The 16,283-nt window shown below is 23.1% G+C and overlaps 1 protein-coding gene across 2 annotated transcripts in view; it reads left to right on the forward strand.

Annotated features, from left to right (window-relative positions):
- Nucleotides 1-15,910, forward strand: part of LOC129611271 (uncharacterized) — a 53,597-nt gene extending 37,687 nt beyond the window's left edge. For both annotated transcript variants that reach the window (XM_055524328.1, XM_055524327.1), the window contains 7 exons: nt 10,900-11,117; nt 11,433-11,576; nt 12,608-12,714; nt 12,784-12,957; nt 13,024-13,178; nt 13,264-13,543; nt 14,110-15,910. In XM_055524328.1, the coding sequence (XP_055380303.1) occupies nt 10,900-11,117; nt 11,433-11,576; nt 12,608-12,714; nt 12,784-12,957; nt 13,024-13,178; nt 13,264-13,543; nt 14,110-15,895 (2,864 nt within the window). In that variant the 3' untranslated portion in view covers nt 15,896-15,910. The remainder of the gene's footprint in view (nt 1-10,899; nt 11,118-11,432; nt 11,577-12,607; nt 12,715-12,783; nt 12,958-13,023; nt 13,179-13,263; nt 13,544-14,109) is intronic.
- Nucleotides 15,911-16,283: the final 373 nt, after the last annotated feature.

Here is a 16,283-nt window from a genome sequence, read left to right on the forward strand (position 1 = left end):
AAAACATAATAACCGAATATTGGTTAAAATTAATAAATTATTTGGAAAAGGTAAGATAACACCGAAATACTTTGTTCTCATTTGAAATTTACATTAAACAAATACATATATATACATAATATTGGACTAGTTTCTTTTCACTCGGTGAATTTAAAGTTGAGATATTAAAATTAAGAACAGACTCTATATATTTGAATATTATTTGAAATAACGCGAATTTCGGACCACCCTATATTGTATACATATGTATATATGTATAGAATACATGTAGGTAAAAGTGGGTACAATAAATATCTTATTGCCAAAGGTATGTACACATGTATTGGTACATTTTTTACGTAATTTTAATTTAGTGTCATATAGTGAAAATTATTCTGATGGTCATTAAGATAAATATTATTATATCAATACGTCCCTGCCTGTATACATATATGTGTGTATAAAAGCGTGTCACAAGCATTTTTATTTACAAAAACATACTAAATATGTTCTTAATTTGTTTATAATGAATGAATACACAGCCACTCACATGTATAATATACATATAATTTACAATTATCTAGTGTATGTAAATATTTGCAATTATACTTTCATATTATACATATATAAAGTAATTTAAAATTATAATTTCCATTTTATTTTTTAAATATTGGTGAAATTTTGTTTTTTGTTTTTTTTTCACCAATCGAATGACAGTATTCTGACAATATGTGCAAACACACAATTATGAAGTTATTATATTTAATGAGAAATATTTTAAATAAAAACAATAAATAAATAATTGGATTTTGATTTAAATTGTAAATTTTTGTACAAAATATTTATTTAAAATAGAACAAATATATTTTATTAGTTTTATTGCATTTGAATATAATTGCATAATATATTTGGTTTTGTTAAAGGAACAATGTGTTTATTGAGTAATAATATTTATTTGTACTTTTAATAAAAGAGAAAGCACAATATTTGAAATTTAACTTTTACTTTGTATAATAGTTGCATAATGTATAAGAGTTGAATTTCCATTAACTACAAAAACTATAAGTATTTGAATTATAAAACCATATAATATCGCAAAACTATCGAAAAATACAGCCGCAAACCTATAAATGAGAGTTTTGTAACAACACTTTGTAAGTTGTGCCTGTGGCAGCTGTAATATCCTATTTAATGTAAGTAGTAAAATTTATTGACGAATTTTCCATAAATATCATGTGATGCTCAATTTTTACAAATTATTAATTATCTTTGTGGATCCACAACATAGCATTTTTGCAAGCTTAATTGAACATTTTTTCGTGTAAACTCTACTATATGTCATTTTCGCTTTTAAATGTTAAATTGCTCCTTAACTGTAAGGAGCAATTTATATTTTTCAATTTATAGATTTTAATTTGTTAGGGGCATAATTAACTCACCTTATCTCTTAATATTAGTATTAATTTAATATTAGTATTCTAACCTATTCTGTTAAGTTCCTAATTTCGATAATTTGTTTTTATATTCTGTACAAAATACTACAATTAAATTCTTACATTGGATTCGTAAAATCTTTCCGTAGATGGTTAGAAAATTCCTGTTTGCCAGCTGACCATTTTTTTTTCGGCATAATCTTTATATAAATTACGATTAAAATTGGTATTCAAATAAAAGCCCATGTACTATAAAATTAAAATAATTCCAATGCGGTAAAGATTGTTAGATTAATTAATATTAATGCTTCTATTTAAATTAATTAATAAAATTGCCAACAATAATTAGAATGGAATCATTTCCAGACAGGTAAAATTTCATTTTTCATTCCCGTAATGACATTTCGTAACTGTCCTGCATAATATATTTTTTTAAATTTAATATAGGAAAATGAAAACTTTTTCGCTGCCTTATGAATCTTAAATGACATAGTTTTAATTTTAACAACATTCTATAAGTATAATTCTTATAAACTTCATATTTGTAATGTTATAATTTAAGTACATCATATAATACCACATAATGTATGTATATTAAATTTATTATCTCATATATTTAAAGTATCTATATACATATGTACATTTACAATTAGTTTATTACAAGCTATCAGGCTACTGTTTATTACACTTATAAATTTATAAATGTATATCTAACTTACATATACACTTATTAACTTATAAAAATCACGCGACTTCACTTAGCAATGTTAATATTTAAATGATACTCGCATATAAAAAATAAAATATATTCGATATACATAACATATGTATATGCGCACATATATGTATGATATAACAGTTTATTTACATTCAAATATAGCGCATATAAATATATTTAATATATACAAATTTTCACTTGTAAAAGTTCACATGTACCCCTTACGTATGTACACAACGTACATTAACATTTTTGTCATTCATTTACAAAATTGACAATTAATTGACATAAGAATAAAGGTAAAAAATATAATTATATTAATAATAATTGACTAAAATAATAAAATAATGAATAAATAAGGAGATAGATAAATATGATTATCAAGGAGGACGAACAATTCAATTTTATTTTATAAGAGAAAAATCAATAATTAAAATGTTAAATATTAATTTGTTATCGTAGTCGCGACTTTTACAATTATTGTTATCATATCTTATAATGTACCTTGCACTAAAAAATTTTAACTTATATTATATACTCATTTATTGCATAGTAGCCGCTTTTATTATATGCGAGTACTTGATCGTATTATTGTTATACTTAACATTTTAATTGTCAATTCACTTAAGTACGTCATAAAATTTCTAATTGTATATTACACGTGAAAAAATTTTTTTTTGTATATGATTGCACTTCAGAGCCACCTAGTTCCAAACATTTTGAAAATTTTAGAATAACAATAAATAAATTTTCATATGTTTAATTTTCCTTAAATGACACTTAAATAATGGGTAGAGAAGATTGTACACATATTTTTTTATCTTTAAAAGATTAAGTACGCCTTAATATTAAATGACATAAGCAATATAAGTACTAACTATATATGTATATTTGTAGCATTTTTAACATATCTCATAATTTATTAACGAATTTTATTGTTGCCATCTTATGATCATGGCTATGCTTTAAAAGCAGATAAGCTGATAATTTTGACAATCAACAAGTAAAATCAATCCATTTTACTTATTTTATTTCATATCTATTACGGTCACTGTCAAATTTATTTTTATCATTTTGTTTAAAATTCCATTGGATTATTTAAATCGAATTGAATTCGATTATCTTGAATTACATGTATTAATTCGCAAATTTACGCTTTTATGCTATATATACGTCATCAACTCTAATGTCATCTCTATAATTACAAAATGTCAAATTAAATTTTGTAATCATTATTTTGTTGATTACATAAATGATTGATTACATACAATAGTTAAGATTACAAATCACATAATTGTTGACAACAGTAAAAATTTTCTGACAATTATACAAAATATTAAAATTTAGTTACATATATTAGATTTGTAGCAAATTTTAATTTGTTTGCTAAATAACTGAAAATGTACTTCAGAACTTATTTGTGTATACGCTCAAAACTTTATAATTATAAAAATTTTACTAAAACACTGTTATAATTACAAGTATATACACATATACGTATATATTATCACAGTATAATCAACAACTAATATGTCATAATATACTGTTATACAAACTACTTATAAACGATTGATGTATTGATAACAAAATCTATACGATCTATGCGCTTCTTCAAATTTATATGGAAACACTTGATAATAAGACGGCATAGTAATCATAAAATTAAGATTAAATTCTGTCGTAAAATTAGGAACAGATAAAAATGACCAACTGTGATAGCTTGTTTCAACAAAAATCCAGTTATTATATAATAATATTAATAAAATTTTTGATAAAATTTGTTATTGGTACTCTTGATTACACAAATCGAGAAAAAATGATTACTGTCAATTAAAAATGATTGTTTTTTTTTTACGATAAAGAAATTTTTGATTCCAAAACATTAAAAATTACAAAATAATTGCAAAAAATTCTGCGAAAATCTAGTTTTTTCTTAAATTTAATTTCATAAATTTAATCAAATATTTTTCTGAATTTTAGAATTTTTTTGTATGTTAATTCCAGTTTGAACCTAGTTTTCATTTAATTGAATCCTATTTTAGCTAAGTTACAAATTCAAATTTACGCTCAATACCCACTTAAACATGAGTGTTTCATAAAAAATGTCACAAAATTTTTTTATGTATAAATTCAATCAGTGACGTAAATAAAAACTATTTCTAAATTAATTAGTTGTGCACCTTAAAAAAGTAATGTTTATTTTTCAGATCTATTGAAGTATAACAATATTTTAATTAGTTGAATGTTTAACAACATGAGAAGTAAAGCGTATAGTACGCAATTACATACAGTGTATATTAGTATGATCTACAACTTGTGCATGAAGAGCAAATTACAATTATTACAAAAAATAGTAGAAGTAAAATGTAAACTATCATACAAGATTTCAATCAAAGAGCTCATATAATGAAAAATCTTATATAATAAGACCTAATTTCCAAATAATACATATATAGTTATTCAGTAAAATCACATTAAGCCCCAAATTTTTTATTATTAAATAGAAATATGTAAAATTTAGTCAAATTAAAACCCTATTAACTACTCATCTTATTAACGATAATTTATACGACACATTTATTTTAATACAAAATGTGTATAACAATATAGTGACAAATTTATGATAGTTAAAATTCTCATTAATTATTATAAATTTTATTTATTGTCTTCAGTTTAATTTGGTAAAATAGAGTACTAACATAATGTTATGTTAAATATAACAACAATCCATTAACCTATTAATAAAGTATATAATATATATTTTACATAACTAAGGGGTAATGGATTTAATTTACACACTGACAATCCATTAACCTATTAATAAAGTATATAATATATATTTTACATAACTAAGGAGTAATGGATTTAATTTACACACTGACGATTACATTAACTAAACATGGAACTTAAGTTTTCTTAAAACCATATTAAAACTACTTATTCCATCTGTAAAAACTGTGCGTATTCCTCCCGCATTTTAATTAGTCTAAAAAATTTATTTTACTACATTTATTTTACTGAATTTTTTGGAAATAAATTTGAATATAAAAGTACGAAGTTTCGATTTAGGATTATATTTTATATAAGTGCTGTTTAAATGTTTGGCATTGAATCTGAAGCCCAATCTAAGCTATACTACGAAAAATTTTGAAGTGATTCTTGCAATAAAATGATAAATTTTTAATTATTCAAATAAAATTAATTGCAACTACAATATACAACACACAATTTTGCATATTCTTCAGCAACATTCGAAGAAAATCTCATATGCTTTTCATATTTTTGGTTAACAGTTTTGATATATTTATATTCACATACTTATAATTTTTTACACTTTTATTATAACAGTGTTATTACCAAAATAAATCACTAGAGTTAAAATTGAATTGCTCTTTTGATAATTAAAAAACAAACAACACAACTAAAATTTCCCATTTTCAAACCAAAAATTTTAATTTATTTCCACTTTCCAAATTCCAGCCAAAACAAAACACCATTCATAAAAGATCACTAAAAACAAATTGTGAAAATTGCAGTGTCATCTACAAAATAATTATGTCATTATATATATATATATATATATTTTTTTTTGTATACAAAAGTCATCTATGTTAATTAAAATACAAAATAAATTACTCATTAAAACATCCTCTCATTTTCTACATTAAAAATATAGAATAGAATGAATAAATCTTAAAATTATTTCCAGTATATCAAAAGCTTCATATAGGATAATTAATCCAATTTTAATCTAGACATTTTAATATAAGGTATATACATTAAATAATCATTAAAAATACACTCAGAAAAAAAAACAAGAAAAGATCTGAATAGGAAAAAAAAAGAAAACAAAAATAAAAGTTAAATAACAATGATAATAGGGCCAAAGGACTCATTCAAAAACCACCCTCACTAAAATTAATACAAAAAATTACATACATTATACTCTTATATACTTATATTTTTTATATAGAGAACAAGGAAACTAATATATTGTATGTGTATTTATGTATATATATTTTGTATAACCATATAGAATCCACTTAGAAATCCTCTTGAATTCCATATAGTAATTTAAATAATTACATTTCTATTCTTGATATTTTAATGTTCTTGTTTTTATTTTTTTCTTCTGCTTCTTTTCTTTCATTTCATTATTCAATATTAAAAATATAATTTTAAATTCTCATCTACTTCTAACAAAAAAAAAAATTCCATTCCATATAATTACATTTTTCCCTTTATATATAAGTATGTATATGCACATATAGTGTATAATATGCATTGCAAGTTATTAATATAAATAACTTGTTAATAAAACCTCCACATATTAAAGTATATATATATCCATTATATTCAGGTATACGTCGCCTTAAATCAGAACTATCCGAAGTCCACTTTTAAGTAAAACTGGTTTGCCTCATTCTCATACAATTTTAGTATTATTTTCTTTTCTGATGGCTTTCCGTAAGAGATTTTTTTTTTTTTTTGTAATTTAAAATTATGGTAAAAATAAATTTGAAAAATTTCTAATGCAAAACTATTCTAAGTCTCTGTTTAAATATACGACAAAATCTAAGGTTTTGTCGTATCCTAATGAGAGTCATATTTATAAATATTGCTTAAAATTGAAATTTGTCTGGCGGCAGATAATAGAAATTACTCTACCCTCATCAGATTTATTGTCAGATTTGTAATAGAAAATAATAGATTTGTGATAGAAAATAATAGATTTGTGTAGTCATGTAAAAGTAGAATTGCGACAATTAATTTTCTGTATAGGAGTTTTGAACAGTGATCAACTAAATTTTTTATTCTGATTATAATTTTTTAATAAAATTTTGACGAAAAATCTAAACTAAATCTGAGATGAATTCAGTCTGATTATGTAAACCGTCATTAGAATTTGTCGTAAATTTAGTCTTAAATTTTGTAATATATGGAAACTGCATCTAAGTCGTAATTTTCTTTAAAAAAAAACAACTGACTAAAATAGAATTTCTAAACTTAAAGAATGAAATTTAATCATTTAATTTTTTAATCAAATCTTAAATTCAAATTTTTACTAATTATATCATTTTTCTAATCCCAAAATCGATCTCCTGAAAAATTTGGAAAATATCACTTAGAATAATTCTGATTTATGGCAAAAAATTATTTTTCTTTGCTATATATTTCTTCACTTACATTATTATATACACAATTTTTACTTAACATTTCGAATGAATAATAACCATAACCATAAATTATGTATACACATATACACACATACACACATTTATGTCAACGTATATATAGGTACATACAATTTGTGCATAGACATTATAATTTTTCTTCGCTCTATTTGTATACAAGAATGCATTTATAGAATATAAAAAAAAAAACAAAAACAAAAAAATTGAATATTTCTTTGAAAAAATTTCGTTCCTATATACACGTACATTGACATATATACATATATGTGTGTATAGTAAAATAGCGAGCCTAATTATAGTCCTCTGGTGACCTACTTTTCTTTTGATTAGTAGCAAATATAAACATATTATATATATATATATATATATATTGTACTATATAACTAATTCATTGATAAAAGGAAAAAGGATATACTCAAATAGAAGTCACTTAAAAATTTTTTTCTATATATACATATATATTCTTATATATATATATATATTATGTTTCTATAATTACAAATAATGAAAATAGAAAAAAATGATGGCAGGTTTTTGTGTTTTTTTTTTCTTTGAAAAATTTCTTTGGTATTTTTTTTTTTACAGGTTGTAATTATAAAGATAGTCTAAGATATTTATGAACTTTTCTTTGTCAAAAAATATAAAAAAAAAACAAAAAAGTAAATGATTAAAAAAATGTCGAAAATATAAAAATTTTTTGTCTAAATTTTTAAATTTATTGCGGTTATTTTTTTTTGTTAATATTAAACAAATATTAATGCCAATAAATAAGAAAAACCTGTAAATCTTTACGCCGGGACCCCACCCGCGGAAATAAAAATGTATTAAAATGTATTGCGTTTCAAACAACCGGAAATCTGTTTTCATTCATCTCTCACGTCTTTTAATTTGTATATTTTAGGTTTCGGCAAATCTTTAAGTATTTTCCTGCTATTTATATGATTAGACGCTCTTAAGTATAGTAAGATATCACTATAGACCTTGATGGTCACACACTGTGATCCCGTAAGTACGGTTACTCCCACATCCATTAATCTACATATTTATTTACATATTTTTCATATATTTCGCTTTCCAGACAGACTAAATCTTCTTTTTCACTTATTTTTCACTTCTTTATTATTTCAGACCAGATGAAATTGCAATATTTAATATTTCAGACCATTTCTTGCAAAATTTTGTTACCAAATAGAAAAATACTTAGCAAATTTCTTTGAAATTTATCCTGTGCTCAAATTTCAACGTTATGTTCCATGTCTCGTACGTTTATCATATGCAATCTGTTGGTATTTCTCTCCAACACATTTGAATTTTAATTTAATGGATTTACTATAAAAAAAAAAATTAACGAAAAAAAAATTTTATTGCTTCTAAATGAATTTTGTGGTACCTTTTTTTTGAACTGAACTGAGCTTTTGTGAGTGGTGAACTGAGAAATTTCTATTAACTGGCTCGCAACCTTAATATTTGTAAATTCATAAACGAAGTAATAAAGTGCTTTTTTGTTAAACTTGTATTCAATTTAAATTTTATTCAATATATTGCCAAAGCGGGAATAATTTCTCATAATACAGGTCTTCTTCTTTTTTTTGTTGGCCATGTAAATTTAGTATTTATAACACTTAATTAAATATTATTCAATTAAAAATATATATTCTTTTTAACTATACTATTTCTATTTAAATATCAGTGTGTACCGATTCATTACTTTTGAAAAATCTCTTCTATTTGGTATTGCATGACTTTGCCGCAAAAAGGTGCATTTCAAATTTTTTGTTTTAATTTTTGTAAATTCCAATTTATTTTCAAATTGTTAGACAACCGAACCGATTCGATCTCATCTCACCATTGAGTGTAACAACAGTGGTGTATTTTTCAACTTATTCAATTAGTTGAATGAAATACTATAAATACGTAAAATATATTTCATTGTGTTCATGAAAAATAATATTAACTATATGACAGTATAACAAAATAATTATAATTAATTTGCAATTAAATATTTTTAAATCTTTTTGGAAAAAGAAAATCCTTTAAATTATTTTTATGCTCTAAATGATATTCTCAATCATCTTTTTTTGATCTTATAAATATGAACATTAAATACTTATATTATTCAAATAATTAAATGATGACCTCGATCATGCATATTGCAAAAAAACCATAGAGGAAAGAAAAAAAAACACAAAAACTTTTGATTATAAATTAGAATTTAAGTCAAACATAAAATAATCATTTATATTTTTTGTTTTATTTTTTCTAATTTTGGAATGTACACTTTATATATACATACTTAATATAAAAGATCTCAAGGACATTTTAATTTTAAATTTTTATTCTTTCTATGGAATATAGGAATTTCCTATAAATATGAAAAATAATTTAAATTTATGTATTTTGTTACTATATAGAATTAGGTATATACAGGAATTTTATATAAAATATTTTTTATAATCCTTATTAAAATTTATATGGAAAAAAGAGAAAATTATTTAATAAAAAAAAATTTTACAATAAATAATATCGAATTTATTTACAAAGTCATTTTGATCGCCTTAATATATGCAATTTTTCTAAAATTAATTTTGTCTAGTTTTTTAATACTTTTCCAAAAAAAATATGAAAAAAAGTACTTGTAAATTCACTTCATCCGTCCATAAGTCAGCGGACATGTTTAACATACAAAACTTTTACACCCTTGAACAGATCTTTACTAGAAACTTATTTCCATAGAAAAGCATTTTTAACTACTTCCTGGCCTTCAAAAGTTATAGCTTCTGGAAAACCCAAAAATACAATTTTTTTACTATTTATTGTAACGACACCACAAACATTTTTTAAATTCCATAAAAATAGGCTGCTTTCAAAATAGCCTATAAAATTAACCGTTATTAAAAATCCGTTTCGTTAAAATTTTGGACATGGTTTTTCTTCTAGTTTAAAAGCTTTTCAATATCAGACTATTCTAAAAGTTCATTTCGTTAGAAAAAAATTTTTTTCTACCTTCACCCGCTCTCAAGTTATCGACTGTCGAATTCTGTAAAATTGGGAATTTTCGGCATCTTATATTTCCAATACTGCAAGCTTTTTCCAAATTTTTATAAATGCAGATAGCTAACGGTAAATACTATCCTATTAAAAATATAGGTATTTTTCATAATTCACGCAATTAACCCTTGAGTTCGAGCATTATTTTAACAACTCTTTTGTTTTTTTTGTTATTTTTACTTCATCCTAAATGTTTACATTCTCTGAAATATTTGGCCATGAATGAAAGTATTTTAAATAATGTATTATAAATAAAGCAGCTTCATCTGTTGAAAGACAAAGTGCTGCTTTACAAGCCGCTTTTTGCTACTTTTAACAAAATTTCTCTCTCCTTTTTTGTCCCTTAATTTATGTTTCTTAAAAAAAGTAATGAAATAATTTAATAAATAATTTTATAAAATTTATTTTAACTTAAAAATTTTCTATTGTTTTTTTTTTGTTTCTTTAATAAAAAATAAATAAATTAAAAAATAACAACAATACGAGTATAACAAAAATTTCATTATAATAATTTGGACAATTGCAGATTCATCACGTGATTATTGTAATAAAACAGTTGATGTATTCGAAGATATTTCCTCACCGGAATTAACATCACAAAATTATGGAAGAGCACTTACTTGCACATATCGCTTTCGCACATTACGAAGTTCACCTAGAGATTTAGTATTGAGACTTCGTTTTAAAAAATTTAAAATAGGCACATTAGTTAATGCAACGCACTGCCAAGGTGGTTATTTACAGGTAACAATTTTTTTAACATTTTCCCACCAATATTTCATTTTCGTTTCGATATATAAAAAATATTGCTTATTTATTATTCTTAAAATATTATTCAAATACAAATTAATCAATTAATTTTATTTTTAATATCGAAATAAAATGGAATAATATGGTAACACCTAAATTGTCAAAAGTCAATTTAACTTATTCAGTAATCAAAAATATTTTTTTGCTAAATAAATTAAGTTGACATTAGATGTGCATTTAGGTTCTGTTCTGAAATATTATTTAAATTTATTTTATTTTTATTTCTCATTTATTATGGCCCATATATAGATTACCGATGGAAATTCAAAAACAGATGTTTCAAATCGTCGTGAGCCCGGTGTTTTTTGTGGTGAAATTGAACAACCACAAACGTTTATTAGTGAAACAAGTTATGTTAAAGTTTTATTTCATACAGATAATTTTACAGATCAAGTAAGTATTTTATAATTATTAGAAATTCTTTATAAACATACAAATATGGCCAACAGACAATAAAAATTAAATTTCTTAATTTTTTTTAATAAAAATTTTTTTAATTTAATTTAAATTATAATTTTTTTTAATTACTTACAATATTTTGTTCTCAGAAACCAATTATTTGAATTCAAATATTTTACAAATTATTGGGAAATACAAAAAAAAAACTAAACCAGCACTTTTTAATCGAATATTTTTGATAATAGAAAATGGATCTATAAGGGAAATCTACAAATAATTTGCTAGATATTAAATTATAAATAAATAGAGAATGCAATTAATTATTAAAGTAAAATTTTTAGTTTTTTTTTGAAATTTTATTATTAAATTTCTTATAATTAAAATGAAATTTAAACTAAAAAAAATATTAATTGTATTCAAAAGAAATACCGAATTTCTCTTCTAATGGAGACTGTTGTACTCAATGTACAGCATGTGAGTAAAATATTACAAAGTGAGTAAAATATTAGATAGTGAAGAACGTGTTCAAATGTGTTCAAGTATCTAGCCGATTAATCTTTAATTTTATACTCACAATTTTTAATATTTAGTTTTTTATTAAATAGTTTTTAGTATATCAATATATACTTTTAACGATATAATCAAACACAATATTTTATATCCCAAAAAAAATACTTGCTATAATAAGGTATTTTTAGATTATTTTAAAATTTAGTGATTTTTTCCCTACACCATTGAATTTTAACTCCATATTGGTATCTACCTTAATGCAAAATAAATGTCATTCTCTAATTTTAACTGTTAACACTGTCAATTTTTTTAATTACATTACTGAATTGACATTTGAGTTGCATTTAAGTGTTTATATCATATATTATTAATTTTGAGTGACTATTTTTTTTTGTGTTATTTTTGAGTGAAAAATACACAATATTTTAAAACACAAAATGTCAATATTTTTTTTAAATTTTATAAAATTTTTTTAATATTAATATTATGAATTTTATTTAAAAAAAAAAAAACAGACATATTTTCAATTCGATTCAAGAGCTGAACAGCAATTAGAAGTTTTTTTAAGATATGGACAACATCCAGAACTTTATCCAAATAGAAGAGGAGAAGTTGTACAAGGGTATTTTAATTTATTCAATATAATTTAAACTATACAATTTATTATGTGAATTTAATTGAAATTTTATAGATCATATTGTGAAAGAGAGTATAGAGATTGTCGTTTACAAGCTTGTTATGTACAATCACCAGCTTATCCAGGCGTTTATCCACGTGCATTAAAATGTCGTTATAAATTACAAACTAGGCAACCATTTATTAAACTTTATTTACAAAATGAACAATTTAATGTTGATGGACAACGGTATAAAATTTTTCCTAATATAATATGAAAAAAAAAATAAATAAATTATTATTTTATTATATATAGTTGTGAAAATATTATGACATGTCCTATGAGATCAATTGGTTCTGGTAATGAATATTGTCCATATGATTGGCTTGCTATTTATGATGGTGTTGATGAATATGCACCATTAATTGGAAAATTTTGTGGAATTGGAAAATTTCCATTTAGTATAATTGGTAATTAATTATTAGTTGTAAAATATATAACTTGTATACAAAGACATTAGTAAAAGCTAAAACAAGAAAATTAAAAAATTTTTAGGAACAACACAAAATATGTTTGTTGAATTTGTTTCATCACCAGCTGGACCATTATTAAATAATGGATTTCATTTTAATGTTGGTAATTGGCCGGGACAAGTTGAAACAGCTGGTATAAAACGTGATATATGTGATTGGTCATTAACATCAGATGCTTTAAGGCAGACAAGCCAAACTGAAGGAATATTTTTAAGTATAGCACATTGGTATCCACCAAATACGATTTGCAATTATCATATCGAAGGACGAAAAGATGAAATAATTCGTTTATATTTTCCAAGGTATTTAAATAAATAATCAAAAATTATTTAATTTATTTTAAATTATTCATACACGTTATTTGAGTTATGGGAATTAAATTCGAAAAACAAATCATATTTATTGTATATTTACGTCTTTAATTATAGTAGGCATTAAAAAAATTAATATTTTTTTTTATTTTCTTAAACACCGACTTTAAAAAATTTCTCATTTTAATAATTTATTTATTTATAATAAATTATTCAATAAGAAATTTTTAAATTACCTGATAAATTTATAATATGATTTTTATTGCGACTATAAAAGCATTCAAATTGATTTTGTAAATATAGTCATTTTTAACTAGATCATTGTATTTGCTAAAGAAGAAAAAGTTAAAAATAATTTTGCGTCAGTTTAAAGCTTTTAAAATTTACAATTTTTTAAGTAAATAAAATTAAGTGTGAGCTTATTTGAATCAGAAAACATTGAATCATTTTTCTTGTTCAAGAATATTGCTTTCAATATTACATTACGTCTCCTAAACATATGCAATATTTTTTTAAATAAAGATTTTTATGTTTATTTTCTTCTTTTTTTTTTGTAGTTTTCGAATAAATCGAATAGAAGCACCAATTTTACCACACGAAGGAGATTGCGCTGAATCTCTTACAATATACGATTCATCTGGACCAGATCCAGCTAGGATAATAAAAACATTTTGTGACACATTTTCACGGCCTATGGAAAAAATTGATTTTGTAAGTACATCGTCATCATTATTTGTACGTTTTAAAAGTAAAACAGGATCATATAGTGGTAGCTCATTATATTACTGGGCTCATTATGATTTCTTTAATAATACACGTTATGGTGATCCAGTATTTAATACATTATGCGATGAAAATATATATGCATGGAAAAGATCAGAAGGTAGAATACGTTCACCATTAAATACATTAATATTTAAAAGAACAGCTGGTTCTGATGTTAGATGTCAATATAAATTTTTAACTGATAAACGTTTATATGCTCGTGTCTTAATTGAAGTATTATCAGTATCATTTAAAGAATTAGCATTTAATATGAATGCATGTACAAGATGTCATGAAGAACGTGTCGATAAATTAATAATATGGGAAGAAAAAGAGGAATCTAAAACACAAGATAATTTAGCATGCTTTTGTGATAATATACCTAGAGCTGTACGAGTTATATCGTCTAGCAGTGAAGTTAATTTAGAAATGATTGTACAAGGACAACATGCCATTACAAGTTATTTTAAAAATCCAAATCCATTATTTGAAGCAAATTATGAATTTGTACATGGTCCATTATGTGGTCCAATAACATTTGGTCCATCACCAGAAGGTGAATTAGTATTTCCATATAGGAAAGCCTTAGTAATGATGAGCCAACAAATGCCAATTGCTGTACCAGCAAGTGGTAATCCAACAATTGATTATTCATCATCATCATCATCATCATATTCATCATCATATTCATCATCTGTATCATCATCTTCATCATCATCATCATCGCTTTTAATGACGAATCAATCAATATCAGATAAAACATCTGAAAATCAACAAAATATGTACCTTAATAAAAAAGAAAAATGTATATGGGAATTAAAAGTTGCTGCACAACGTGATCTATGGTTACATTTAGAAAAATCACATTTTAAAGGACGTACATGTGAAAATGCTAAAATTGAAGTATATTTATCTGGTCGTTTAGAACCACGTTTTATTGTATGCCCAGAAAATATATCATCAGCAAGAGATTTGCCAATATTATCTGCTGCCGAATTAGGGGCCTTAGGTAATGAACAAGAAGCATTACCAGTATTAATACAATATACTGGTGATGGACAACCAGGTAGAAATGCTTTTCGTATTGTTTGGACAGAACTTTTTCATTTACCAAGAAATTCAGATGGTTCATTAGCTTTATCTTTATTACAAGATAATAATAATAATAATAATTATAAAAAAAATAATGATTATAATAATAATAATAATAATAATTACTATAATAACAAATATAACAATGATTTTAATTGTGATTTTAAATGTCCAGATGATTTCAATACATGTCTAACAAAATTATCATTATGTAATGGTATTATGGATTGTCCAAATGCAACAAATAATATGATAATATCGGAAGATTATATTATAAAACATAATATTGAGAATTTAAATAATCTTGGTATTAAATTATATGATGAAAATTTATTAGGTAATTCATTATTACATGATGAATCACCAGAAATTTGTTCAATTTATAATCGTTTTTCAATATTATCGTTAAGTAATTTTAAAATTACAGCTGGTATAATTTGTTTAATTTTTGCTATTGTTATAACAGCAATATTTCGTTTTTCATAAAATGAAAATTTGAAATATCTGGAAAAATTATTATAAAAAAAAAAGAAAAAATAAAATTTAATAAAGATAAGATTAAAGAAAAAAAAAATTTTTTTTTTTTTTTTCAAAATGAAGAAAAAAAAACAATGTTACCAAAGTGAAATAAAATTTAATATTAGTATAAAATAGAAAAAAAAAGAAAAATACGAGTACATAAGAACTGATGAACTATTTTTCTGTTATTTTTTCTTTTTTGTTTTTTTGAAATATTGAAAACTTTTTATTACAAAAACTAAAAATTTGATTTTTTTCTTATGTCAAAATAATTATAATTACCTAGCTATTTCTTATATATATTTAATTTTTAATTCATTATTATTCATTCAAACAAAACAAACACAACACAAAA

This window comes from Condylostylus longicornis, unplaced genomic scaffold (assembly GCF_029603195.1).
Source record: "Condylostylus longicornis isolate FDR11 unplaced genomic scaffold, ASM2960319v2 ptg000049l, whole genome shotgun sequence".
NCBI lineage: Eukaryota > Metazoa > Arthropoda > Insecta > Diptera > Dolichopodidae > Condylostylus > Condylostylus longicornis.